This window comes from Thamnophis elegans, chromosome 14 (genome assembly GCF_009769535.1).
Source record: "Thamnophis elegans isolate rThaEle1 chromosome 14, rThaEle1.pri, whole genome shotgun sequence".
In the NCBI taxonomy this organism is placed as follows: Eukaryota; Metazoa; Chordata; class Lepidosauria; order Squamata; family Colubridae; genus Thamnophis; species Thamnophis elegans.
The window spans coordinates 21,556,059-21,583,649 of record NC_045554.1 but is presented as its reverse complement, the minus strand read 5'-3'; the positions used below and the strand labels follow the sequence as shown (position 1 = coordinate 21,583,649).

Below are 27,591 nucleotides of genomic sequence, written 5' to 3'. Positions count from 1 at the left end.
TGTTGCTCTTCTCTGCACTCTTTCTAGAGTCTCCGCATCTTTTCTACACTGTGGTGACCAAAACTGAATGCAGTATTCCAAGTGTGGCCTTACCAAGGCCTTATAAAGTGGTATTAACACTTCACGTGATCTTGATTCTATCCCTCTGTTTATGCAGCCTAGAACTGTGTTGGCTTTTTTGGCAGCTGCTGCACACAGCTGGCTCATTTTAAATGGTTGTCCACTGGGACTCCAAGATCCCTCTCACAGTTACTACTGTTGAGCAAGACACCACCTATACTGTACCTGTGCATTTCGTTTTTCTTGCCTAAATGTAGAACCTTACTCTTTTCACCATTGCATTTCATTTTATTAGATAGTGCCCAATGTTCAAGTTTGTCAATATCCTTCTGTATCTTAAGCCTATCTTCTGGAGTGGTGGCTATTCCTGCCAGCTTGGTGTCATCTGCAAATTTGATGAGTTCCCATTTATCCCTCATCCAAATCATTGATGAAGATGTGAAGAGTTCTGGGCCTAAAACAGAGCCTTGGGGTACCCCACTGCATACTTCCCTCCATGAAGATGCCATTCCATTGAGGACTGCACATTGAGTGCGGTTGGTCAGCCAGTTACGAATCCATCCTGGTGGTATCCATCTGAGTAACCATAAATCTGCATTCTGTTAGTATCATGCAGAAAAATGCTCCTATTTTTCTGCCAGTTTTTAATCAGCCTGATGAAAGAGAATTTGCTTATCAAATTTATTTTGACCAAGAACAAAATGTAATTGAAAATCTGAGGATGCTTTGGAACCTATTAAGTGATTGAACAGCTCAGCTGTTTGCAGGTGGATAATCCGGTTCGGCCTTTGGCTCCATCCTCTCTCACCCTCCATCATCCCCAACCAAGGAAAGTAGGTTGAAAAGCCCACTAAGAGGAATTGAAGATAAGGCTATGGCATCACCTCCTATGCCACATCTGTAGGGGCAAACAAACGAAACCGCAATGCAGATTTTGGGCACAGTATTATTTTAAAGACCTGCTTGCTTTCAGGGCATGAAAATAGCAGCAAAGCCGCCAGCCTCTGATCTCTCCTCTTTCAGCTGCTACAAGGGAGCAGCTCCCAATCTGGGTCCTGGCTGTTCCCAGCCATCCGAAGCCCCCTGCGACATTTAGTTAAGTTGGATGCATGAATGAGACCAGGAGGCGGCCTGAAAGCCACAAGAGAGCACCGAGGAGCCCACGCCCAATTAGCTTCGAATAGGCTGCTCCACAATGAGCCTGAACACCCCCCCCCCCACTTTTGTTTTTTTTTTGGCTGCTCTGCTCTGTGTGGCAAAGAACAGCAGCATAAAACCGGGGCGGGGGCGGACTTGAAAAGCGTCTCAGGGTATTTTGCTGGCATCAAAGCAGCTCCCACTAACGGCGGGGCCTCTGCCCAAGCGTGCCTTTGGAGGCGGTTCTCTTCTCTTAATGGACAAAAGCACATTTCCTGCAGGTAGCCCCGACTGGGGAGGGGGGGCAACGGGGGTGGGTTTTGAAAGCACAGCAGCTGCTTGAACTTCCTCAGCTGCCCCGGAATGGCGGCTCCGAGGCCCATCAGGCTGTGCCCCAGCCACGAGGGCGGGTCAAACTAAGGAGCCTCTTCCCCGAACTCTTTCAAGTCCCGCTTTGCTTAACCACGGTTTGTTGAGCAAGCCGGCATTGCTGGGTCTGCGCAAGAACCTAGCCGCTCTGGAGAGGAGGCTGGGAGACGCGGCCGTCCCGCGGAAATGTCCCGGCAACTTCCAGTCCCCGACAGGACCGAGGCCCCGTCCGCCTCCTCACCATCCGGACTTCCCCGAAAGAGCAGGAGGTGGCTCGGGCTCCGCTCCCAACTGCACGGAGGATGCGCCGCGGAGTTCGGCCGCCGCAACTCCCTTTTCCTCCCAGCCGGTCCCTGGCGGGAGGGCCCGGACCGGAGTTCCGCCCCTGCCCGCGCTCGCTCGCTCGGCCGTCGTTCCGCGCTCTGCACGCGCCCAGAGACGCTCTGCCACGGCCCGGCCCGCCTCCCGCTCCCCGCCTGGCCGGGCGGCGGGAGGGATCTGGCGCAGGGGGCGGGGAGAGGGTCGCGCAGCCCCGCCGGAGCCGGGGAGGTGCGGGCCGCCCTGGCTGCTGGCCGCCTGCGGGCGCTGGGGGCGCCGTTGCGGAGCGCGGGGCGGGGGCGGCCCGGAGACGCCCCCGCGCCGAGCGCCGCCCCGCTGGCTGGCTGGCTGCTGCTGCTCGTCCGGCCGGGCCGTCGGAAGCGGAGCGGAGCCAGGAGCGGCGGCCGGCCATGGAGCAGGGCGCGCCCCGCCGCCAACCGCGCCTCTGCCAGATGCTCCGCGGCGAGCAGGGCTACGGCTTCCACCTGCACGGCGAGAAGGGCAAAAGCGGCCAGTTCATCCGCAAGGTCGAGCCTGGCTCGCCCGCCGAGGCAGCGGGGCTGCGCGCCGGGGACCGCCTGCTCGAAGTCAACGGCGGTCAACGTGGAGAAAGAGACGCACCACCAGGTGGGTCCGCCGGCCGGGCAGACGAGCCTCCCCGGGCGGCGCAGTCTACCTGGAAAAGCCGGAGCCCTTAAAAGCGCGGCGGCGTAGGCGGCATGAGGGGTTCCGAGTTCCCTCAGCCCTGAGTCTCCCGGGCCTTCCCCCACCCCCGTACCCAAACGCCCCCAGACCCGCCCCGAATCAGCCGCCCTTCGGGACAGTATGGCCCCCGACGGAAGGGGTCTCTGGAGGACTTGGGGCGGGGAAGATGCCCGCATGGCCTGGCCGGCTGGTCCGCCAGATAAGGGTCTTGCCGGGCTCCTCCCTGGTTTATCAGGACAGGCAAGCCAGGGACCTGCCTGGTGGGGAGGTCAGGAGCCGAACTAGAGCCTCCCCCCCTCCACAAAGGCCATCTCCCTATTGCACATCTGGACTGTTTCCACCTTTAAATCAGGGCAGAGGGGCTGCTTCTGGGAGGAGCCTCGAGGTGGATGCCAGGTTAAGCCTGAGGTGGCAGGTGGTTTTGGAGTGGTCCCCGCCCAACTGGCACCTTCCCAGAATTCTCACCAGGACTAGCCTGGCTGGGAATTCTGGAAAATCGGTCCCAACATCCCTAGAGGTGCCAGGGTCCCAGTGGCTGTTGCAGTGATGGAGCTCAGGAAACTTGGCAGTGTATGTACAGCTGTGGTTTAAGGAGGATTTCCTTGGAAACTACCCATGCGCAGGGAAGGAAGAAACAACATGTCAGCCTGCTGGACGGTTCTCCCCTTTTCTTCTGCTCGCTTTGGTGCAGGGGGGTTTTGGTTGCTAGAGACCCTGCAGCAACTTGGTGTGGGGGGGGGGGAGAAACAGCTTGTTCATGGCTTGCTTTCAATATTGAAGCCTGGAGAAGTGAGGGAGCCCCTTCCCTTCCAGCTGCTTCAGAGGACTTGCAGCAGGAAAGTTTACTCTGTAAACTGAGTCCTCCCTTCCCCTGCTGTGTAAACAAGGCAAGCCTTGTGCTTGCAGGAGTGCACTCAAGTGGGCCATCCAAAGGCTGGAGAAAACGGAGAGGATTCGCAGGCTGGAGAGTCCTGGGTGTTGGGCCCAGAATAAAGAGAAAGCGCTGATCCCAACTGGGGAGAGGGACCATACTCTCATGGGAGCTCATTAGAGAGTTTGGCTGGTCTAATAAGATTAAAATGAGGAGAGACCTCCGTGGAGGCTTCCTTGCCACCCCTCCAGAGAGGGTAAAACCTCCTTTGCTTGATGGACATCTTAGATCTGCCACGCTTGTGTGTCTTTCCTTGTGAGAGTATTGGTGGGGGGAGCAGAGTCTCATTTTCTGCATCTGCTGGGGGAGGGGGCTCACGGCTCAGCCCCAAGCTGGTTTCAAAGGGCAGGCAGGGAGGGGTCTCATTTGGGGCTCTGCGAAGAGCAGCATTTGGCTGCTGCACCAGGAATGGCCTGGCTCTGTTGGGTTCAGAGGGAAAACGGGTGTCTGAGGCTGAGGTTCCTGCCATTTGGCCTCAAAAATGGAGAATAAATAAGCTATCCCATAATAATATAATAATATCCCAAAATAAGGCATCCCATAGCAGCTCTTTGGTTGTAATTGAGATGTTTCAGTCAGGAGAGCAATGATAAGACCGGAGGGCCAAATGCATCCATCCATTCATCCAACCAGTGTCCTGAATGAGGAGCAGGCTGTGCAGCTTCAACCTTTATCTTGACTTAGTCAAGTCCTGCCGTTGCTTCTTCTGTCATGGCGTTTCTAACTTTTTCCCTGCCAGGCAGGCTGGGCTGAGAGGAAGGTCCTTTCCCCTCCTCCTTTGAGGCAGAATCACAGGGAGCCGAGCTCCCCGCTGCAGGGCACCAAGGGGACCAAGAAGGTGCTTTTATAATGAAAGGGGTGAGGTTAATGAAGTTCTCATGAGCAGGAGCCTGGGCTGGAAGCCGGCCAAACAAGGGAGAAATGGGCAGGTGGAAGGAAGGAGGCAAAAGACAGCGGCGGCTGCCGGCCTTGTCTGCGTGGAGGAGGATTGTGTCTGAATGATATTCTGCTTTTTGGCCCGGAGGCTGCAGAGAGCCAGCTTGCCCTGCTTTCCTAAGTCCATAGTGCAGCTCTTTCCAGCAAGGGGGCACTAACTGTGTTTCAGGTGGTCACTCCCCAGGAGAGCTGTGGTGGGCCTCTGGATCGCTTCTCACCGTCTCACCTCCCTCGCTCTGCTTTCCTTGGCTCCAGGCTTTCTTCTTGCCTTTTGGCAGCGCCTCTGGCATCCCTGCAAACTCCTTTCCGCAACCTCTGCTTAACCGAAACTTGTTTGCTGAGTGGCTGAGGTTGGAGATCAGCCCAATGGGGAGAATCCAGCATGTTGAAATCCGCCCTGGAAATTTTTCAGGCCTTTTATTTGGGCAAGGACAGGTCAACTGGGGTGGACTGCTTCACGTTCCCATCTGTTTCTCCCTCCCATTGAATGTACCTGAGAGGGCAGTGCCAGACCTGTGGTCATGCCCACCAGCCAAACAGGAGAGGAATCAAGACTTCCTGGTTGTTCCTCAGAAAAGGATGCCTCCGGGTGCCTGCTGATAAGCACGGGGGGGGGGGGGGGGCAGAACTGCCTGGGGCAGGAGCTGCCTTCTGCTAACAGCCACACAGTTGGAGGGACTTGTCTACCTTGGAGTGAACAACAGCTCAACAACAACAACAACAACAACTGGGTGACCAGGTGGGGAAGCCTCCTTTCTTTTTCCTAGCTGTCAATGTATAAGCAGGTGGCTAAAGCATGTTCTTATGGGCTAGTGCTGAGGACTGATGTGCAGGTTGGAACACCACAATATTTGAAGACACCCCAGATGAAGCTAAAATGCCTTTGAGAAGCTTGTCAGTCAGTGTATTGTGGAAACTGGATTCCATTTGGCTTTCTTAATCTGGGTTTGGGACTTTGAAAACACAACCAATGGATCCTACAGCAGAATTATCACACCGGGGAGAATAAGAGATGCATTCCAAGACATAGGTGTGTGAAGAGAGAGGGGTGCGGAAATAAATCATTTGATTTATCAGGAATTCTGCTTCTGCCTTGAGGAGCGGGGTAGGATTAGAAGACCCCCAAGATCCCTTTCCTCCCATGTCATTATGCAAACGCTGTTGTGACTTACATTGTTGCATTGGATGTAGAGGGGATTCAAGGACTGAATGGCTGCATTTGCATGATAATATTGCTGGGTGTGATATCTCTGTATTAGAGAAGTAAGAGGTGTCTCTGTTTTGTATAATTGCATTGTAAAGCCTGGCAACTATAATTTGCGTACCCTGATTTCCTGCTTAATGTGCCAGGTGGACCTCCGCAGTTGTGCCTGAGTAAATCTCGGTAGGCCAATTGAGCTATATGGATGTTCTTGTACCCAACGTGTGTCACACTGTCCCACAGATGCATTAGGACTACAAGCTCCAGAATCCCCACCAACCTCTGTTCTGGCTGTGAGACTTCTTGGGCTAGCATCGCTCCTTGAATCGTGGAATCATAGAGCCACGATCTCCTCCTTTGATACTGCTAAATGAACATTTCCTCACAGCACTAATCAGTCAGCTTTCAGCTCAAATGTTTTGCATGTTTCACATGTTTCTTTCTGGGCATGTGTGTTTGTGTCTGTCTTTTCAGTTGACATTTTGGACTCCAAACCACAAGGCTCTTTCCTTGTCTTCAGGGCAATTCCAGGCATGCTTATTAAGAAGTGAAGTGCAACCAACTATGGTTGGAGGATCTGTCCCTGAACCATTTCTTCAAATCCCGATTTCAAAATGTGCAGATTCTAATCCACAATTCCTTGTGGATCTGAGTCAGTGGAGCACCTACTGATAATAAGACGGAGGCTCTTACGGAGAATTGGGGTGCTTCCTAAGTGGGCATCTTGAAGTAGAGGCTCCATTTCTGGAGGTTCTGCAGGAAAGCAGTGAGGATGGTCACCAAGGAGCTTTTCCAGGTTCTTCCCGGCCAGCTTGTTCAACTTTAGAATTTCTCCATCAAGTTGAGAAGTTGAGTGGGATCTTTTTTCCAAACATCAGCATTTAGTTGCCACTAAAAAAGCCCCCTTGTGCCAGGTGTGGGACTGGAGGAAGGGGAAGCTTCAGAGCCCTAGGGAGGGCTTCATGCAGGGAAGGGAAGGGCGTCCACATAACCACCTTGACATTAGGCGATGGAGGGGGGAGCAGAAATGTCTTGCTCCACTCAGGGAATTTCATCAAAATGTTTTTCTCCCTTGGAAAGCAAGGTAAACGGCAGGAAACAAAAAGGAGGAACGAAATGACAGGAGAACAAACTGGGTGGAAACAAAAGAAAGCCACTATTTTCTGGATTAAAAGCCTCTTAAAGGACCCAGGTGAAGAGGCCAGGTCTCCAAGCCTCAGTCTGCTTCCAAACACCTGCAGGGAGTGGGTTATTCAGGTCTGCCTGTCCCAAAGGGTGGGCACTGGCCCAGAGGAGGGGTCTCAATAGGCAGCATTGCCTGATTAAAGGAACCTGGAGCGTGCTGACCCTGCACGGTTCCTGAGTGGGCTGGGCAGATGCTGTGGAGGGCAGCTGTGGAGGGTAGCATATCGGAGCATGCCCATCACTGCCTTCTATGTGGAGCTACAGGGATTGTATTTCTGCTCCTATAAATGCCACTCAGGAGATTTTTTTTTCCTATTTAGCAAATTCCTGTTCTTTTGGGGGTCTTTCTGATGCTTTCTTCTTCTCCCCTTGCCCATCTGTCCTTCCTCAGGTTGTGCAGCGCATCAAAGCAATTGAAGCCGAGACCCAGTTGCTGGTGGTGGACAAAGAGACTGATGAGCATTTCCGGAGTCTCTGTCTGACCTGCTCCGAGGAGGCTGGTCGGCCAATCATGGTGGCAAACCCTGAAGCACTGCCAGTCAAGGGGCCCCATTCCAGTAATGGAGACTCCTGGAAGGCTCTGGCCGAGCTGAGCAGCAGGAGCCTGAAAAGGCACAAGCACAGTTTAGGTTCGGAGAGTGGGAAGAAGGTAAGGCTGGCTGGCTGTTCCGGAGATGGAGGGGAAGTGCAGCGGGAAAGGCTTCCTCTGTCACCGTCTGCAGAGCTTACCGAGAGTGCAGGCGAGGCCCCAGGGCCTTGAAGACCCTCAGAAGAGGCCTGTCTTCTCCATCTTGGATGCTACCATGTGCATCTGGCGGAGAGACCCCAGAGGCTGGGCGGGGCACTCCTTAGCCTGACCTAGCCTCAGGGTAGTCCAAGGTTCTTTATGCCATTCCTTGCAAGGCGCCTTGTCTCTCCCCCAGATCAATATTTGGGCTGCAGCCACTTTCCGAGCATTGAACCTGCATGTTGCTGGGCTGGCCTTTCCTTGTTGGGCCATCGGACATTGGAGGAACCTAGCAGTGGTGAAAGGTCTAAATATCAATTTCTCATTTCTCCAAATCTGTCAAATTCAGTTTTTCTGAGATAGTCAATTTTGTGAATGTATCAGATTTGCTTTGTTGAATTTGAGAAATCTTTTTTTTTAAAGTTTCCATTTCAAATGACATGCCAGCTGATTTCTCCAAACATAACAAAGGTTGCTGGCAGTTTTGCCTAATATTATCTGTTTTTTTTCAAACATTTCTGGACCTTCGTTTCATAATTAGGAGTGAGTTTCTGTGATTGCTTTTTTTACAATGTGCAAACTCTGTTGATGGGTTTAGTAAACCCAACGGCATTTTGAATAGGACCTCAACCGATGCAGAGTCAGTTTGTTTTGCTTTCCAGGGTGAATTCCAACCGTTCCCCTCCCTTACCTCAATTTCTCCCCCTTGTGCAGAGAACAAGAGCCGGAGGATGATTGGGGAGGCCAAGGGGCGAAGGAGTTCTGTGTGGGCAATTGCCATGGAGAGCAGGTGGAGTGGAAGGTTTTGAGCCCAGCAGGGAAGCCGTTCTGCGTGGGGGTTCAGGAGGGCAGAGGGCAAGAGAATGCCAGTGGCAACAGGGAGGAGAAGCTGTTATGCAGAGGAAGTCAATGCATGCCCATGTTATGACAGAAGCACAGCTAGGTCCACAGTGGCTGATTCTGATGCTCGACTGGCCCTGCCCGTGGCTGCTGAGGCAAGTTCTGGGAGGGATCATAGCTCTGCTTGGATACCAGGCAGCTGAGCCTTCTCCCCCTGCCCTTCTCCAAAGAGCCAGACCGATATCAAGAGAAGACTTCCAGGACTCTTGCTGGGTACCTGGTGACTTCTTGGGGGTATCCGTGTCCAGGCTTTGGAAGCAGTACGGAAGTGCTTTCCTACTGCCCTTCCCAGGGAGCTATTCCCCATTCCTATGTCTAGCCTGGAGCCCTGGGGTTTTGCAGGATCTCCCATCCAGGCATTCATAAGATTCAGCTTTGGAGATTGTCTAGCAATAGCAATAGCAATAGCAGTTAGACTTATATACCGCTTCATAGGGCTTTCAGCCCTCTCTAAGCGGTTTACAGAGTCAGCAACTTGCCCCCACAGTCTGGGTCCTCATTTCACCCACCTCGGAAGGATGGAAGGTTGAGTCAACCTTGAGCCGGTGAGATTTGAACCGCCGAACTGCAGATAGCAGTCAGCTGAAGTGGCCTGCAGTACTGCACTCTAACCACTGCGCCACCTCTAAAGTCAGTTACTCAACTTATGACCACAATTGGGACTTGGACTTTGGTCCCTAAGTAATATGGTTGTTAAATGAGTCATCACATAACAAAACTGGATTTTATGACAGTTTTTTCAGTGGTTGTTAAGCAAATCACATGGTTATTAAGTGAATCTTGCAGTTGCTAAGTGAGTCTAGCTTCCCCAGTTGATGTTGCTGGGTGGAAACAGACTGGAAAGGTTACAAATCCCCATCATGCGATCGCAAGACACTGCAGCCAGCGGTAAAGGTGAACCAGTTGCCAAGCTCCCAAATTTGATCACCTGACCATGAAGGTTGTGTGACAGTTGTAATTTTGACAACAGGTTGTAAATCACTTTTACTTTGAACTGTCTTTAAACAACTGGTTGTAAGTCATTGTAAGTATTGACGTTAAGTGGTGACAATATCTATTCATTTAATAGCATTAGTCTACAAATGTTTGGAATCCTAATTTTGCACTGTTTGATCTTGCTTGCTGAAACGATGTGCTCAATTTCATTTCCATTTGGATGAACCTGGTGGATAGTTTCCTGAAGATTTTTTCCCCCTTTAACACTGCAAAATAACAAATTAGCAGAGCGATTGAGCCGTAGCTCTATATTTTATGCAAATGTTTGGGACAGCTTGTCTGTCTCCCTGTTAATGCAGCCTGGATGGGTAAACGCCTTTTAGGTTCATTGCTGTAGCACAGGGATTCCCGAACCAGGAACTTTGATTAAAACGGGTCCTGCAAATGTCAGCATGATTGACTCCTCTGCAGATTCCTTTCCGCTCTTGGTTGGCTTCTCCCTTAGGAAAACAAAGTGGAATAGCAGAGAACGGACACTGCCGGGTGAGCTTTAGGAAACTTCAATGACATCTGCTGGGAATGCAGCACCAGGGTGGGGGTGGGGAGATCCAGTAAGATTTTGAGCTCCAGAAGGAGGTTGCACTTTTTTCTGGAGGAGGAGGGGGGGCTCAAATCTCGATCTGCTGAACTCCAAACAAACTGGAGAAAAGAATGTCCCGGGAGTGGAGGAGGAAATATGCATCTCTGAACTAACAGCTGTTGCAAAATGATGCTCTTGATACAGTTGTGGTCAAACCCCATTACTGGCTTTGCAGTTGTATGGCAGCTCACTTCTGTCACCTGTATGAAGCGGTGCAAAGCGCATTAGGGTATCAGATTGTCACATCCTTCTATGTTTGCTAGTAATGGGAGGGGGGCAAATGAACAGATGGAAGGAAGGCATGCTGTCATTTCAGAGCTTGGTAGGAACTGTCCACCTGCTTCCAAGTTTATCTTTGACATTTTAAGCTTTGGTGCACCGTCCACCCTGCTGTGCTCGAGAGGGTCAACTTCAGACAGCGGGACGATCATGCTGGCAAAGCCTTTGGTAAAGGCTGGTCCAACGTTTATGGCAGATGGTAGAGCCTCCGTTAAGCGGACATTGTATCAGCTGATGGCCCTTTGCGCAAGCTGCCCCATATTTTCCTCATTGTCCTTAGATGCAACTTTCAGGCAACTGAGGTTCGGATGCACTGCAGAGCTAAATGTTGCTGTCCAAGCACTTTTATTTGTTAGGGAACTTGTGCATTTGAGAGAAGCAGATGTAATCAAGTAATTTTCTGCAAAAAATGGACTGGAAGGGATTCTGAAATTAACTGAATCAGACATTGCGTTTTGGTTATCAGGTCAGGGCTGCAAAAATATGGACAAGCAGCAGATGCCAAAAGACCGAGAAGATACAAACTCTTTGCTACCAGCTGGTGGTAGGGTGAATTTTTGCTGCCTGCCTCAGATTGTCTGCTAAAATGCAAGTGTAGGTGATAAAAGGACAGAATTACCCTGATAATCTGGGTCGCCCAAGAGCTTGGTGGCACTAAAGCACTTAAAATCCAGCTTTATCTCATGGCCAGGAATGGAACAATGGTTAAGGCTGATGCATGAATGGAGACAGGGCACTGAGTGAATCAGCCTTACCTCGCTGGGACCTCTGACCGCCTGGCACCTTGCGATCCTCTTCTCAGTCCAGTAGAAACAGTGCTGCATTGTTTGCCTTGTGTCAGCTGAGGAAGACAATGACTGGCATACAAAAGGGGCACTTGGGTGTCGCCCTCGTCTGGTTTGCGGGAGGCTGCAAAGAAAGTCCCTTTTTAAAAATGAAAAGCATATTTGAAGGAGCTTTGCCTCCCCAAAGACTTTGCCAGTGTTGCTGGGTCCAGCCTGAGGGTCTTCATGGCCCAGGCAAGACCCAGACATTGCAAACGAAGTCTCTGATGCTTTTGCCAGGCCTCCTTTCAGCATTGCAAACTTTTCTCCCCTCCTGGAGAAGTTCTGTTTGCATGTTGCCCAGATAAGCTTTGGGGGTTAAAGCGCAAACAATTACCTCTTCAGTTGACTTACAGATTTGCTTCTGAGGAAAATTGATTTCTGGAATCAGACATTTGCATATGTTTGCATTTATCTTTTTTTTGGTGGGGGGTGGGTAGAATTGTGTTTTTCACATTCTAGACAATGTTTATGAGCATCTTTGTTTGTCTTTTCCCCTTTCTCTCTGTGCCAAGGGATTCCGCCCCATGGGAGGAAGAAGAGAGATATGGCATCCCACTGTTGCCTGCAGAGGTGTTTTTTGGAACTCCCGGGGTAGCCCCCAGACTGGGCATTTTCTGGTGGTCTTCTCTCCAAGGATCAATCAGGCTTGTCTCCCCATGGTTTTTCAAGCATACTGGAAAATAATAGAAAATACTCATATTAGGTTCTTGCCCCTCTTGGTTCGGTCATAAGGCCAGCTGCTGGGAATGAGAAGTGACTCATGCTTCTCTGGGGAGAGGGGAGATGCCCTCTGCCTCCGTCCAGAACCCATCTCTCAATGTTCTTGGAAGAACATCAACAAATGCTGCTATTATTTCATTATGCCCTCCCATCCATATTGGGGTGATGGCTTTGCTTGATGCATTAGTTGCAGCCCTGCCTTATCAAGATCAGGGGGTCTTGGTGACACTAACTCATTCCTTGACTCCTGTGTAGGTGGACCATTGCCGTGCATTCTACTTAGGGCTGCCTTTGAAGGTAATTTGGAAGCTTCATTAGGACAGAAGGTAGCAAGCCATCAGCTAGCTGGGGAAAGCCGCTGTTGTAGAATTGCATCTGTAGACTTCTTGGCTCAATTCAGGGTGCTGGTTATCCTAAAGCCCTGCACAGCATGTTGCCTTGCCCAACTGTTTAGATGTCTAGGTGGGTCTGCTTAAGATCCCACCTCCTCAAGAAGTAAGGAATGTGAGCAGGAGGCAAAGCTTCCGTATGGCAGCCCCAACAGTTTGGAATATGTTTGACCCAATCTTTAAATGGATCCCTGATGATAATGGGTGGGTTTTGAATTACGGTAGGCTGTCCTAGCTCCTCTTTACTGAGGATGGGAAGGGTGACCTCTTGGGGGGTTTGTTTTATCGCGGAATTATGGTTTGACGTGCAGAGCGGTTGAGAATCTGAATAAATAAATGGAGTGAGATGGTCCAGTCATCTGATGCTTCATATAGCCTTCCAGGTTGTACTTTGTTTTAACCATAGTTTACAGAAGAAGCCATGGTAATCTAGTCTGTATAATGTTAACACTTGCGAACCATCAGGTTAAACTGTGTATTATTTTGACCATGGTCTGTAGAATAAGCAACAATGTAATGTCCTGCTTTACACATCACATTTGTCCTAACCCTTATTTTAAAACTACTTAGGCTCATCCTCCATGGTGAAATTTAATGTGGCTGTTTTGGTGTGAGTTTAATGTCTAATGTGAACTATAGTTCTGCTCTAGGATGCTGTGTGAATCAGAACGGTACAGCTAGCTCAACAAACCATGGTTTGCAAAGGTCAGGCCGTGGGTTGTGCACGCCCTCCATGCTCTCTGTGTTACTCCAGAGCATCCTTCTCTGCCCTTCCCCCTGTTTTCTCCGGTCTGGCCTGGGAACTTGGGTCGCCTGCTTGTCTTTGAATTGGGGTGTTGGCAGGAAACCCCTCCTGAGAAGGAAGGGATCCACCCCAGAACAGAGATTTCCTCTGCAGTGGTATTTTTAGTGAAACACAAAGCATGTGGAAAGGAACAGGAGGTCGGAAGGAGATTAAATCAGGATGGGCTGCTCCGGGCCTGTTTTTGTTCCCGGGGACCTGAGTGTGAAGTGCCGTGGTTTTCTGGACCAAAGAAGCGGCAGATTCCCAGCAGGGCAGGTGGGGACTTTGCCAGGCAAAGGCATTTTGCTCCAGACTTCAAAGATGGAGGAGTTGAGGCTTTGGAGGCAAAGCCCACACAATTATGTTGCTGGGCCTCATGTTTTCTGCGAGATGTAGAGATGATACCAAGGAGCGGCAGAAGGTTATTGGCAGGATGAAAGAATATTTCTAGCCCAAATCCATAAGCTCTATTAAAGAGGGGTTTTGTGGTGGGGGCATGATTTTGAGCATGATTTGCCATCTTGGCAGCTTCCAGATATGTGGACTTCAACTCCCAGAATTCTCAGCAATGTTCATGGGGCAGGAGAAGTCTGGGAGGCGAAGTCTACCCATTTGGAGGTTGCCTGGATCAGATAGCACTGAAATGGAGGCAGCAGTAGGACAGGCAAAACGAAGAGTGTGACCTCTGCTCACCCATGCTTTGTTTAACCATGGTTCATTCAATAAATCATAACTGAGTTTGCAGAACACAATATGCCATAATGTCTGTGACAATATCTACACAATCTATTATATCATAGCTTAATGTAAAAGTAGCTGTTGTGTGTCTGAAAAGACATTTCACCCTCCCAGAATTTCTAACACAATGACAGCATCCTTTAGATTGCTCAACCTGGAATAATTGAAAACCTTGGTTTATTTCTGACTGAATTGTCTCCCCTTGCCCATCATTGAAAAATAACCACAGAGGCTGCAGTGCTGAAGCAGAGTAGGTGGCAGGAAGTTCTATAGGACTGTAGTAGCTCCTCATATGGAGTTGTGGTGTGGTGTTTATGGGGACCCCCCCCCCCTTTAACAGCCATGCAACTTCCCTGCTCGCTGCTTATATAATGTGTGCTGGAATATAATCTGTTTTGTTTTGTTTTTCCAATGTAGCTTCTTTTATTCTGGGTCTTAAGAGGAGAACTTTCCTCTCTCTTTCAGGGACTCCTAAGAATATGAAATGCCTGTAGACCAAACGGGCTCTTCCCTTCTGGGGTATTGACTTTTCTAATCCTGGCTGGAGTCCAGCAGATCAGGCTCCCCTCCCGCCCAATCATTTACTTGTGGCTTCCGTGGAGAGCATTTGAACCACTCTCGGCTCTGGATTTCACATTCCTCTGAGGGTGTTTTAACACCATTAACTGCTTGGTGGAGCTCAATCGCCCTCTCGGCGAGGTGCTTTGGAACTGGAATTGTGTACCACTCAGCACTGTGTTTGTGAGAAGCAGCCCATAAGGCCCATACAATGAGTATAGATAGGTAAAGGGATCCGTTTCTGACCAGGGAGCTTCAGAGATGGAAAGTCCTCAGAAAAGATCAGACTAGTTTTCTGATGCACTTGGTGAGTTTTAAAAGCTCCCAAGTGAATAGCAAATTCCAAGGCAGTTTGAAGATTGTTCCGAGTCCTCTTCCTGATTCTCTCTGGCTATTTTCCAGGAGAGGGGAGCCCCCTTACCAAGGGAACCCAAGGCTTTTATTCTTGTTGGATTACAAAACCAGGACTATGAGCTTGATAGGCATCAGTAGCTGTCTGTTGGCCCCATTGTATCCAGGCAGCCCATTGCTTAGGTCTGTCTTGGAGAAGGTCATGAGAGCAGGAGCTGAAGTCAGGCAATTGATTCTCCATGCGTTTTTCTTCCCTAAAAGAACATCTGAGATCAGTTAACCAGGGCAGGCGGCACATGGATCTTCTCTGGCTTGAGTTTTATACTGTACTTTCAAACAAAGCTAGAGGTCATCATGGATTGATGCAGAAATATTGAAGATTCAAAAGGGTTTGCAAACCTGTAAGCCCTGCCATATGCTGCATGCTCTTACTCCTTGGCTTTGGGGGAAATCTTCCATTGTTCAGTATAGTACCCCATCTACTGCGCTGGTGACACATTTGGAGCCAGTTCACATTATAAAAAAGATGTTGAGACCCTAGAAAGAGTGCAGAGAAGACCAACAAAGATGATTAGGGGACTGGAGGCTAACCCTCAGGATGAACAATTGAGAAACTAGGAATGTCTATTCTAATGAAGAGAAGGACTTGGGGAGATATGATAGCAGTCCTCCAGTACTTGAGGGGCCGCCACAAAGAAGAGTGGGTCAACTTATTCTCCAAAGCACCTTAGGACAGGACAGGAAGTAATAAATGGAAGCTTAACAAAGAAAGATCCAACTAGAACTAAAGAGAAATTTCCTGACATTGAGAACAATTAATCAGTGAAATGGTTTGTCTTCAGAAGTTGTGGGTGCTTCATCACTGGAGGTTTTTAAGAGACCAGACAGTCATTTATCTGGAATCATATAGGGTCTCTTCAGGAGTGGGTTTCTGCCGGCATTACTGCCCGTTCAGTGTGCATGCATTTTTTCCAAATTCCTACCGAATTCTACCAAACTGGTGTGAACCAGTAGAAACCCACCTCTGGGTGTCCTGCTTGAGCAAGGTTTGGACAAGAAACCTCCAAGGTCCATTCCAACTCTGTTATTCTGTCCCTTCTGCCTCCCCAGGAATCTGTTGGCTTCCTGTCTTACCTGCTTACACATTTAAATTGACACATTTAAAGCAACCTCCGCTTTGTTAGGCTCTTTTGCAAGCTGGTTCTGGCCATGTGAAGATTATCAGGATGGACTGGGATTCACAGCAACTCCATTTAAGCAAGAGGGGTCCGAATGGTTCTGCCAACGGTGTTCCCACGTGGGATTTCTTTAAGCATCATTCCTGCCCAGTTGTCTTTGGCTTCTGTAGCACTCTTGCATCAGATGCCTTCAGATGATGGCAGTTCTTCAGTTACAGAGAGTAAAATTGCTGCTCCAGATGTTCCAACTGGCAGGACCAAAGGTCCAGGCTGAGGAGGGTGGAATAATGAATGCTGCATCAAAGGCTCTTAATACTGTATTGATACAGTATTAAAACAATACTGTATACTGTATATAAATAAATACTGCATATAAAAATACAATATGAATGCATATGGGTCAGTATAAAAGAAAAAAAATGACATTGCCATATGTGTATACTATAGGCCACCTAGCCAAGCAGAAAAAATAGATGCACTTTTTGGTAACCAATTAACAAATATATGTAGGAAACCCACAACAATAGTAATGGGGGACTTCAATTACTCTAACATCAACTGGAAGACTAATTCTGCATCAAGTGAGAAATTGAATAGGTTCCTGACCAACCTAGCTGATAACATATAAATAACAAGAAAAAATTCAAGGAAACAGTCGACTAAAGAAAGAAGATGGCAAGCAAGTAACAGGCAGTAGAGAGAAAGCAAAGCTGTTTAACTCATTCTTTGCATCGGTCTTGACGCAAAAATAAACTACCAAAAACATAACTGTAAAAGACAGACTAGAAAGAAAAGTTAAAATAAGCAAGAAAATTATAAGAGAACACCTATTTGATCATGATGAATCAAGATCACCAGGACCTCACAGATTACATCCCAGAGTTCTAAGGGAGCTGGCAGATGTCATCTCAGAACCACTGGACCACATCTTTCAAAAATCCTGGCCCACCGGGAATCTACCTGAGGACTGGAAAAGAGCTGATGTATTTCCCATCTTCAAAAAGGAAAAAAACAGAGCCAGGAAACTATCGACCAATCAGCCTTACATCAATATCTGGAAAGATACTGGAAAAGATAATCAAAAATCAGATCCGTGAATATCTAAAAACAAATAAAGTAATAACTAGAAGTCAGCACAGGTTTGTTAAAAACAGATCATGCCAAATCAATTTTATTTCATTCTTCGACAAAGTGACTAAATTAGGAGACCAGTAAAATGCTGTGGACATACTTAGTATAGTATACTTCAACAAGGCATTTGACAAAGTAGATCACATAGTATACTTCACATATTCCACATAGTATGCTTCACATAGTATACTTCACATAGTATACTTCACATAGTATACATAGTATACTTCAACAAGGCATTTGACAAAGTAGAGCATAACCTATTTCTTGGTAAACTAGAAAAAACAGGATAAATAGCATCACCATCAGTTGGATTTGTAACTGGCTGGCAAACCGTACTCAATGGTACTTCATCTATGTGGAGAGAAGTAAGAGGTGGGGTCCTACAAAGTACCATCTGAGGCCCAGCACTCTTCAAAGTCTTCTTAAACAACTTAGATGAATACAAAGGAAACTTATCAAATTTGCAGATGATATTAAGCTGGCAGGAATCACTTAACACCCTAAATCAGTGATGGCGAACCTTTTGCAGCACCGTGCTGAAAAGGGAGCGCGAGTCCGCACACAACTCCTCTGGGCCGCAACCCAGAAGAAGAGCTGCCCAGAGGCATGCGCACACCGGAAAATGAACTTCTGGTTTTTGGCGTGTGCATGCATGTTCTTCCAATTTCCGGCACTACGACACACACGAAGTCCAGCAGATCACTGCGCACGCATGCACACCAGAAACCCTGAAGAGGAACAAGTGATGCCACGCATGCCAGGCAACATGGCTCCGTGTGCCACTTCAGGCACGTGTGCCATAGGTGCACCATCATGGCCCTAAATGGTAGGCTCAAGATACAGATGGATCTCAACAGACTTGAACGCTGGGCCCCACCTAACAAAATGAAATTCAACGTAGAGAAAAGTAAAGAGGCAAGAAAAACCAAAAGTACACTTATAGATTGGGTGAAACCAGGCTTAAGAGCAGTAACTGTGACAGGGATCGTGGGAGTCCTAGTGAACAATCACTTAAATATGAGCCAGCCGTGTGCTGTAGCTGTCAAAAAAGCAAGCACAGTTCTAGGCTGCATTAACACAGGAATAGAATCAAGATCAGGTGAGGTACTAATACCACTCTATAAAGTCTCAGTAAGGCCACACCTAGAATCCTGCATCCAGTTTTCGTCACCACACTATAAAAAAGATGTTGAGACTCTAGAATGAGTGCAGAGAAGAGCAACCAGGATGATTAGGGGAGTAAAGGCTAATACATATGAAGAACGGTTGCAGGAACTGGGCATGGCTAGTCTAGTGAAGAGAAGGACCAGGGGAGACATGATAGCAGTCTTCCAATATTTGAGCACAGGGAGGAGGGGGGTCAACCTGTTTTTTAAAGCACCAAAGGCTACGCAAGGAACAACATATGGAAACTGATCAAGGAGAGATTCATCCTAGAAATAAGGATAAATTTTCTAACAGTGAGAACAATCAACCAATGGAACTGATGTGGCCTTCAGAAGTTGTGGAAGCTTCATCACTGGAAGCTTTGAAGAAGAGACTGGATTGCCCTCTGTCAGAAATGGATTGGGTCTCCTGCTTTGGCTGGGGGTTGGACTAGATGACCTTCAAGGTCTGTTCCAACTCTGTTATTATTCTGATACTTTGGTTTATCTTGTTACAGAACAGAATATAAATCCTATGTACTCATCCCTGTCTAGCAACAGAGACTTAAATTGTCCATCTGTACCTATCTATGGCCCCAAAACAATCGGACACAATAATTGGTTATTTCTCAGAGAAAAGCTGTCTTGCCAGTCAGTTAGAAAAAATGTTAACTTACTATTGTAAAGGCAACTACAGCATTGTTGGTTTCATGGCTGCTCTCATAGGGGAGACAATTTCTTTGGAGCTCACCAGCTTGCATGTCCCACCTGGACCTGTTTTTTGAAAGAAGCTGTTAAAAGACCAGCTTCCAAGTATTGTAATTATTTGCAGTTATGTCTTTGGGCTGGTAGAGATCAATTGTTGATTTTTAGTGATTAGCTAAGTCAGCTATTTTGTAAACACACAAGTCTGCCATCTCATCTATTTTGTCAGTGTGATTATCGTTATTGTCCTGTTTTTATTTCTGCATAACTCAAGATGTCATACATATGATCCTGCCTGCTGTTTTCTTGTCAACAATAACCTTGTAAAAGGTGGGTTGAACAAGGCAAGGTGGGTTGTGCTAATGTTACCCAGCTGCCTCTCTGCCTAAGGGAGAACTAGAACGCCTGGTCTCCTGCTTTCTCATGCAGCACCTTAATCACTACAGCTTATGGTCTCTATTTCATGTTTAGGTAAAGGTAAAAGTTCCCCTCGCACCTATTTGCTAGTTGTTCCCAACTCTAGGGGGCGGTGCTCATCTCTGTTTCAAAGCTGAAAAGCCAGCGCTGTCCAAAGACGTCTCCGTGTCATGTGGCTGGCATGACTAAACATGGCTGGCGCATGGAACATTGTTACCTTCCCACCAAAGATGGTCCCTATTTTTTCTATTTGCATTTTTACATGCTTTCGAACTGCTAGGTTGGCAGAAGCTGGGACAAGTAACAGGAGCTCACTTTGTTACACGGCACTAGGGATTTGAACCGCTGACCGTTCTGATCGACAAGCTCAGCATCTTAGTCACTGAGCCACTGCATCTCTTTTATTTCATGTTTATATATAGCCAAATTTCAGATTTGCCCGTGTGTCCTAAAAGGTAGCCTCCTGGGGCGTGAGAGGAAGAGAATGTGCATTAAATTGGGTCATGGAAAAATAGTTTGAGGGGGCTTCTGCTACGCCCATCTGCTGGACTTTGGCAAAGAATGAGCTAAATACTGCTAAGCCCTCTTCTCCAATTGCTGTTTGTGTGATATGACAAATGCTTGCATCCTCTTCAGTAATGTCCCAAATTTAACTTCTCTGCTTCTTCTGGATTAGCACAAATTATTGCGAACAGAAGCTTCAGTGTGCAAAGAGGTTCTGTTTGCTGCCCCTTTTATTCAAGAGACTGGTGTACATTAGAATGCTTGCTTGAAGGCATCCAACATCCCCTTGATTGTGAATGATTAAAAGCCTCTTGGGCTCCTGATGGAGACCACACTTCCCTTGGACATAAATATGGAGCAGGAACATCACAGTCCTTTAAATATAACCAAACAATGATGGGGAAGTACTTCCTCTAACATTGTGTTTCTCAACCTTAAGACAGAGGGGACTTCAACTCCCAGCAATGCTGGCTGGGGGATTCTGGGAGTTGAAGTCTTAGACTTGTCAAGGTTGAGAAACACTGCTCTAAAGGTATTGGATAGGATTTTTGATCATGGAGTGAGAAACACAGCAGCAGTGGAGATTTAGGGGTCCACAATAAACCAACTGGACTTTGGACCATCCTCTTCAGTTCTAACACTACCAAAATCCAATGTAGACTTTATTATATATTTTTCCTTCATCTCTCAAAGAGGCTCCTGGTTTTCAACTCAAGATGCATAGGAGCCAAGTCATTTTAGCATATTCTGAAGCACAAAACCCTAGAAACATTTCTCACCACTCCTGGAAGAATTACAATAATAGCAAGAACAATGGCTTGCATTTCATATATTGAAAAGGACTTCCTGCCTTGGCTCTAGGCTGCAGGTTTTTTATGTCCAGGTCAGTTTCTTTGCATGTTTCCTAGGCCTTTTTATAAAAAAAAACCTTTGTTTTCCCAAAATAAGTATTTTGTGAGAAGGAGGAGCTGGGCCAAAAACAGGGGGAAAAGAAGCCAAAGCAAATAAGGGTGAAAATGGGAACGAGAGAAAAAAGAAGAGAAAATGACAAACAATAGTTTCCAAGATATATTTAAGCCAATCAGCTCTTAACCCAGTCTTATTTTCTGCATATAGTACTGATTGCATTAAAATCATGAGCTGGGTCAGAAATCACCATTTCAGAAGGCAGAATAGTCAGTCTGTGTTTTTAGGCGCATCCAGTATTCCAAGAGTATTCACCAGGTTCGGGAGCATAGCATGCCCTTCCCCATTGGCCACCCAGGAAGTAGTAGATGGGCACTGCAGCCAAACATCATTTGAGACCCCAGCGGGAATGGGCTATGCAATGGGAGACTTGTTTTGGGGGCCAGTCTTTCTCTCCAACTCTTGTTCTTGGGGGATTAGATCAGTAAAGCAAAATCATCACTTGTTTTAGGTATTCTCATGTTGTGATGGCTTGAGTGGAATTACTTAACTCTCTGCATGTCTGGTCAACTTTTGGTTGAGTTTAATTTTTTTTTAGTGGCCCCATCTCAACTCCATTAAGTGCTTTGTAGGAAGATAGCTAATGGTGGCTGAGAGATGTAGTATGATGGTATGGTGAGCTATGGTGATGACACGTGAACATTTTAAGAAGAATGTGTAGTATGAGTTTTTCCAGAATCCAACAGCATTCTAGAAATGGGAAGATTAAATAGGTTGACTTGGCAGAATATTCAAAGGAAACCAAAGAAATTCTTACAGTGTAGTGAGACTTATGGAATGTATAACCACAAATACCTTGCAAAACATTTAGCAGGAATTGTCATTTGGTAGTTGTTATAAACTATCATTTCAAGCTTTAGGTAGGGAATTGTGTTTTTAGTCACTAATCCATGGTAAAGAGCACATCAAAAAGAAAACTAGTTTAGAATCCTTGTTCTTGAAATTCTAAGATTCCCCCCCCCATTTGTGGGGAATGTTTCTCCTTTGTGTCTGTCTTCTGTGTGTCTCCTTTGCCCCCCCTCCCCAAGGATCATTTGGGAGTTTCCTACCTGCTCAAGAAAAGCTACTCTGCATGATTTTGTGAAAATACAGCTTAGTTTAAGTCCATGGCCTGCCCGACTATAAACAGTTTCTGTCAACAATGGCTAAGAATAGTCTCTGTGTGCTCCGAGACAGCATATTTCTGAATTCTATGTACCTGGCAGAGTTTTGCCAAAGATTCTTGTGAATATCCCACTAGTTGCATTATATTTGGAGGGAAAAACTCTGGTTAGAAGACTTTAGGTAACTTCTTCAGTATTGAAATTAACAGTTTTACTTTAATTAATAACAGTTTGAATCTCACATCCTTCTTTTATATTAGCAATATATTATGTCAGAATGGAGGACGGTTTTGTAGGTAACTATAAAAAAGATATTAGCTAAGTAAAGTGGCTGCCTTTGGTGAAAGTTGCATTAAATGCCTTTCCTGATCGAAGCAAAAAGAATGTTACAACTGCAGAATATTCCAAAGGAATCAAAAATGCCACAGATGCGAGTCTAACAAAACTGTCATGTGTTTCACTTCAGACCAACCCAGTCCATTGAGACCATCCGATGGCAATGTTCTTGATTCAGCTGGTTGGCATGCTGGCCTCAGGCAGCATTTCTCCAGATACATTCTGCTGAAAAATTTCTCTGCTTTTGATTGATTGGCGTGTCTGCAAATCCAGCCTTTCCCTGCTTTCCTAAAACAACCACTCGGGGGGACTTTTAAGGTTCTCTAGAGGAGGCTGAATGGAGCTGATGGTAGAAGAAATCATAAGAGCGCTTCTGAAAATGAGATTGAGATGGGATCTCCAAGGCATGGAGTAAAAGATGTATGTACAGTTAGTAATCTTCCATGATTAGTTCCAATGGATGAGGGCCTTCCATGCTTTGTCTTAGTCCTGATGCTCTGAATTAAGGGCAGAGAATCAATGCCTGCCATTGTTGAATTGAGCCATTGTATGTTGGAGAACCTGGGAATCAGTTGGTTTAGATGGTTTGTCCTATTGAGATACTATACGAAGCGAGGAGATTTTTCTCTGAGATCACGGAACATTTTGGTTCGGGAAATAATTCCAGTGCAGGTCCCCTACTCCAGGTAAGAAAAATTTGGTTTATTTAAAACAGGGATGGTCAACTGCCAGACCACACACCTGTTTTTTCAAGGCTCTGGAATTTTCTCTAACTACAACTGCTGAAAACTAGTGACATTGTTTCCTGCCTTTCTAAGGAAGTCCTAAAATAGGTTAACCGAGTTTTAAAAAGAAAAGTCCGCACCCAAAAACAACAACGAAGACAACTCAGACCTCTCAATATTTTTAGTATATCCTGAACCACTGAAAGGTTGTCCACCTCCATTTTCAATAGACATTGTGAGAAAAGTGTGGGCTTTGTTTACATCAACAATTGAGCATCAACTGGTTGTTACATGGCTGCATCAACATAGACACAAGACCCATCTTGTGACAAAGAAAGCCAAGAGTTTGTGGATAGCCTTGGCCATCTTTGGGAGAGTTAAAGTATGATCAATAGAGATTCTGGGGTTCCGTTCTCCAGCAAGTACAGACTGAAAGGGGACAGTTAACAAATGAACCTTCTAATCCATTCCACAAATCATGGATTTCCATAAAATAGAGTGTAAGTAACTGGGAGAGCAGGCATTCTAGTCTTGCCTGAGGCATGATGCCAACGGAATGCCCTCTGTCAGCTTTAGGAAGCAGGTATTGACGAAGCACTTCCAAAAACCTTGTCAAGAAAACTTTAGGGACTAGCCCAAGGAGTCACTAGGAATCAAAGCGACTTGAAAAGCATGAACTTTTTATTATTGATGGACATCAACAGTTATGTACTGTGATGTGCCTGCTACAGACACATTCGACAAAAATGTAGCAAATAACAAGCTGTGCTAAATGCACCACTTGGAAAGTGCATTGCCTAGTAATAGATAATTGGCAAAATTATCTGGAATTATAGGTAGATTTGGATTGAAAAGAGTTTTGTTCATTATTGCATTCATTAAGCATCTGTCTTATGCAACATAAACAAATCAGCAGATGGATGTCATTGGAAACCTTGGGCCTCAAAAATCTTTGACAAGAGACTGGAAACCTCTCTAGCTAGAAAAGAGGGAAAAGGTGCCAAAGCAGGAGATTAAGAAGATAAGAGAAATCCCAAGAAAACTGGAAGGAGGAGGAGTGTGTGGAAAAGCTTTAGTATAAAGAACTGAGGAGAAGGGCAACATTCACAAACAGAATTTAGCATGATAGAAACATTTAGAGGAAGACAGTAAGTCCAGGAACCAACTTCATGAGGAAGAAAGCAGCAGAAATTCTTCTCTTTTCTAAAGAGAAGAATATGTAGTAGTAACCTTTGGATATGTGCAATTGAGATGAAATGTACAGAACCAAGCAAAGGGGGTTTCGCTTCACAAGAGAAGCCAAGGAACCCAATGCTGTTAAGGCAGCAGTTTTCCACTTTCCTACCATCTGGTTGGCAAAGAAGCCTCTGCATGGCCCAAGTGGGAAGTCCCGGGCCATGGACAGGGCTCCTCTGACGAGGTCAACTGTATGTTGATTGTGCAAAGCATTTAAGTGCCCTTGGAAGGGCTAGAGGCAGGTCACTTGCATAGGATTGCCAAGAAAACATCCCAGATACGTCTGGATTGGGAAAAACGTGCCAGAAGAAGGCAGGGCCATTGACCACATCTCTGGAGTTGCTTGACAACATAGAAGATCTGTATATTGAGTCAGAAGAAAAATATCTACAGACCCCTCACATCCTGAACATTCACTGTTTTAACTCCTCTGCTCGGGATGGCACTACAGGGCATGGCAGGCGTAAACAATTAGGTTATGAGGTTTGAGGTTTTATTTAATTTGTATGTAAACAATTGTAAACAATTAGACAGTTTTTTCCCTCATGCCATCAGTCAGCTGAACACTTAATCCTGAGAGTACTGTTTTATGTCTAGGTATATTTGCCCATGATGTAAGGTTGTTGTATTATTATTATCCCCTTCATCTTCTCTACTATTCCCTTATTCGTATCATATTGCCATTATTATTACTTTGTTGCTTTGCATGTACATTGAGAGTTCTGCACCAGAGAGAAATTCTTGGTGTGTCTAATTATACTTGGCCAAATCAAGTATTCTGTTGTCATCAGGAGCCTCATCCGCACATAAGAAATTATATTGGCAAAGGATGAAAGCCTTCTTCCCTACCATCATTTCAAGCTTGCTGCTTTGAATTATGGCAGCACGACTGTTGGGATGAAGGCCACAGATGGGAGGGGTGTACACAAGGCTCAAAAAAGTCAATATGGTAGCTACAAGCCGGTAGGTTGATCATGTGGCTGCGGCCTCCATCTGGGCCTTCTTGACTGCCCGGTGTCACCTGTGGATGCCCCTGGCATTTGGCCTGTTTTGGTGGGTCTGACTCCAAAGAATTCGTGGAGCAAGGACAAAGGAGTGGGTGGGATGAGGATTAATGCCAGGTTAACTTGCTTTCTGTTTTCTTAAATTTAAGTGAATTAAGTGCACTTCCTATCCTTGTTTATCTTTATAAACAAGTCATTTCCTCTCCCTTTGTAAGTCTAAAATGATCCTTCTGTGTCTGTGGGGTCTTCCCAGTCCAGTTCAGATGTTGAGAAAGGGCAGGACTGGGAGCCAATGGCTTTGAGGCCTCCCCTCCCCCCAAAGGGAGGCTGTTCCTCATTCATTTCTGGTCACCATGCTAGAAGCAGTACAGAGGGAGAAGAGCAAAAGATGAGAAGGGGTCTGAAGGCTGAACTATACAATAAACAAGGTGGAGAGAACTAGGTATGTGTAACCTATTGAAGAGAAGAATTGGGGTGACATGATAGCTGTCCTCCAATACTTCAAGAAGACACCTCCATTCATTCTCCAAAGCAGCTGATTGACCCGCTGATTTCTGACTCTTTCCCTTTGCTTGGTTCAGCTGATCTTTTCTGCCACCTTTTGGGGGAGGCCCTTGACAACCCTGCCCCTCCCTGGGCCTCACCTTCCTCTCCCCAGGACAGCAACCTAGAGAGCGTCCTTCCCCCTCCAGGCCTTGGGGGGAGGGGATCTCCCTCCCTCCCTCTCCCTCTCTCTCTGAAGCACTTCGTGCGCTCTTTGTCCAGCTACGCGGACCGATAAGCGGCCCCGAAGCGGTAGGAATGTCGACTGGCGGCTGGGCCAGCGGCTCTGGTTGCTGTTGTACGGCCGCCCGGAGGAATTCTGCTCCGGCCGATAAGGGAGCCTTTTCCCATCTCGCCAAGCTTGGCGCGATCGAGGGCGAGTCCCGGGCCGGATGTCACCCGGCCTGGCTGGCTGGCCGGCTTTCGGCTGCAGCACCTAAAGCGTTGCGGGGCTCTGGGGAGCTTGAAGGGGGGGGGGCGGTCGGCGCCCCTCGGCGGCATTGCCGGCCAAGAGGAAGGGGCTCCGTTTTGGTGAAAGGTTGTTGCCACGGCCGCTCTTCCTCCTGAGATCCGCCCCGAGTTTTTGAACCTGTCACGGGGTGCAGGAGGGCGGCGTGGGCCGAGGGTTGCCCGGGAGGGGCTGCGGCGCCTCTTTCTTTCCGTCCCCGTTTTTCTCCCGGGGCCGCGGCAGGAGAAGCGACGTCAGGGAGAGGCGGGCTGCCTTTTGTGCGGAGGTGGCCTTTGGTTCCTGTTCTGAAGAAGGCAAAGGAAGCGCCCGCAAGAGAACAAGAGTTGAGCCTCCTGAACGTGAAGCTCTTGTCTTTCTGGAATGGAATCACTTTAGGGCCCCTCTGAATGTAATCGGCCTACAATAAAAGGACATTTCGTGGCATGCAGCTCTCAAAGAGTCACCCTCCTCCAATATACACTACATACACATGACTAAATAAATACATAAATATTATGCATGTAACACAGAGAAACAACACAGTCTAGTCCAGATGTATACATGTACATGGCGAGAGAAATGAACCTTGTGAGTTTACCAGAGGAATGGCCTGGGGAACAAAGCCCTTTGAATCATTCCTGCTAGAAATACTTCAAAACTTTCTCCCAGAGGGGAACAACAGAAACTGCCTGAAGTGTGTGTGTGTGTGTGTGGGTGTCTCTAACAATGCTTTGAGTTTTAATCACAGTGTTTATAAGTATCCTGAATGATGGGAAGCAAACTTCCTATAATCTCCACTGTCCTCACCACTCTCTGTAGGGACTTACTAGCTGAGGTGTTGCTGCCACCAAACCAAGTAGGGATGCAGTTTGTTAAAAAACACTCATTTGTGCCTCTGTAAAAAGTGGCCGGGACAGAAGGAGAAAGATGTGGTCTTCTCATCCAACACAGGCCACAAACTCAGGCAGGGACCAGCATGGCATCTACAGATAATCCTTGACTTAGGACCACAATTGAGCCCATAATTTCCACTGCGCAGTGGTGGCGCAGTGGTTAAATGCAGCACTGCAGGCTACTGCTAGATCAGCAGGTCAGCGGTTCAAATCTCACCGGCTCAGGGTTGACTCAGCCTTCCATCCTTCCGAGGTGGGTAAAATGAGGACCCAGATTGTTGGGGGCAATATGCTGACTCTCTGTAAACCGCTTAGAGAGGCCTGAAAGGCCTATGAAGCGGTATATAAGTCTACTGCTATTGCTATTGCTATTGCTAACAAAGACAGTTAAGTGAGTTTTGCCCCATTTTACAACCTTTCTTGCCATAGTTCTTAAACCCAGTTCTTAAAGAAATTTGGCTTTGCTTGTCAGAAAGTTGCAAAAGGCGATCACATGACCCCAGGACACTGAAACTGTCACAAGTACATGTTAGTTGCCAAGTGCCCAATTTTGATCATCTGAC

At 47.1% G+C, this 27,591-nt stretch overlaps 1 protein-coding gene across 1 annotated transcript in view; it reads left to right on the top strand.

Moving 5' to 3' along the window:
• The first annotated feature begins 2,174 nt into the window (after nt 1–2,174).
• Nucleotides 2,175–27,591, top strand: part of SLC9A3R2 (SLC9A3 regulator 2) — a 74,418-nt gene continuing 49,001 nt past the window's right edge. Inside the window, 3 exon segments of the mRNA XM_032230236.1 lie at nt 2,175–2,480; nt 2,482–2,511; nt 7,234–7,491. Coding sequence (XP_032086127.1) covers nt 2,295–2,480; nt 2,482–2,511; nt 7,234–7,491 — 474 coding nt within the window. The 5' untranslated portion in view covers nt 2,175–2,294.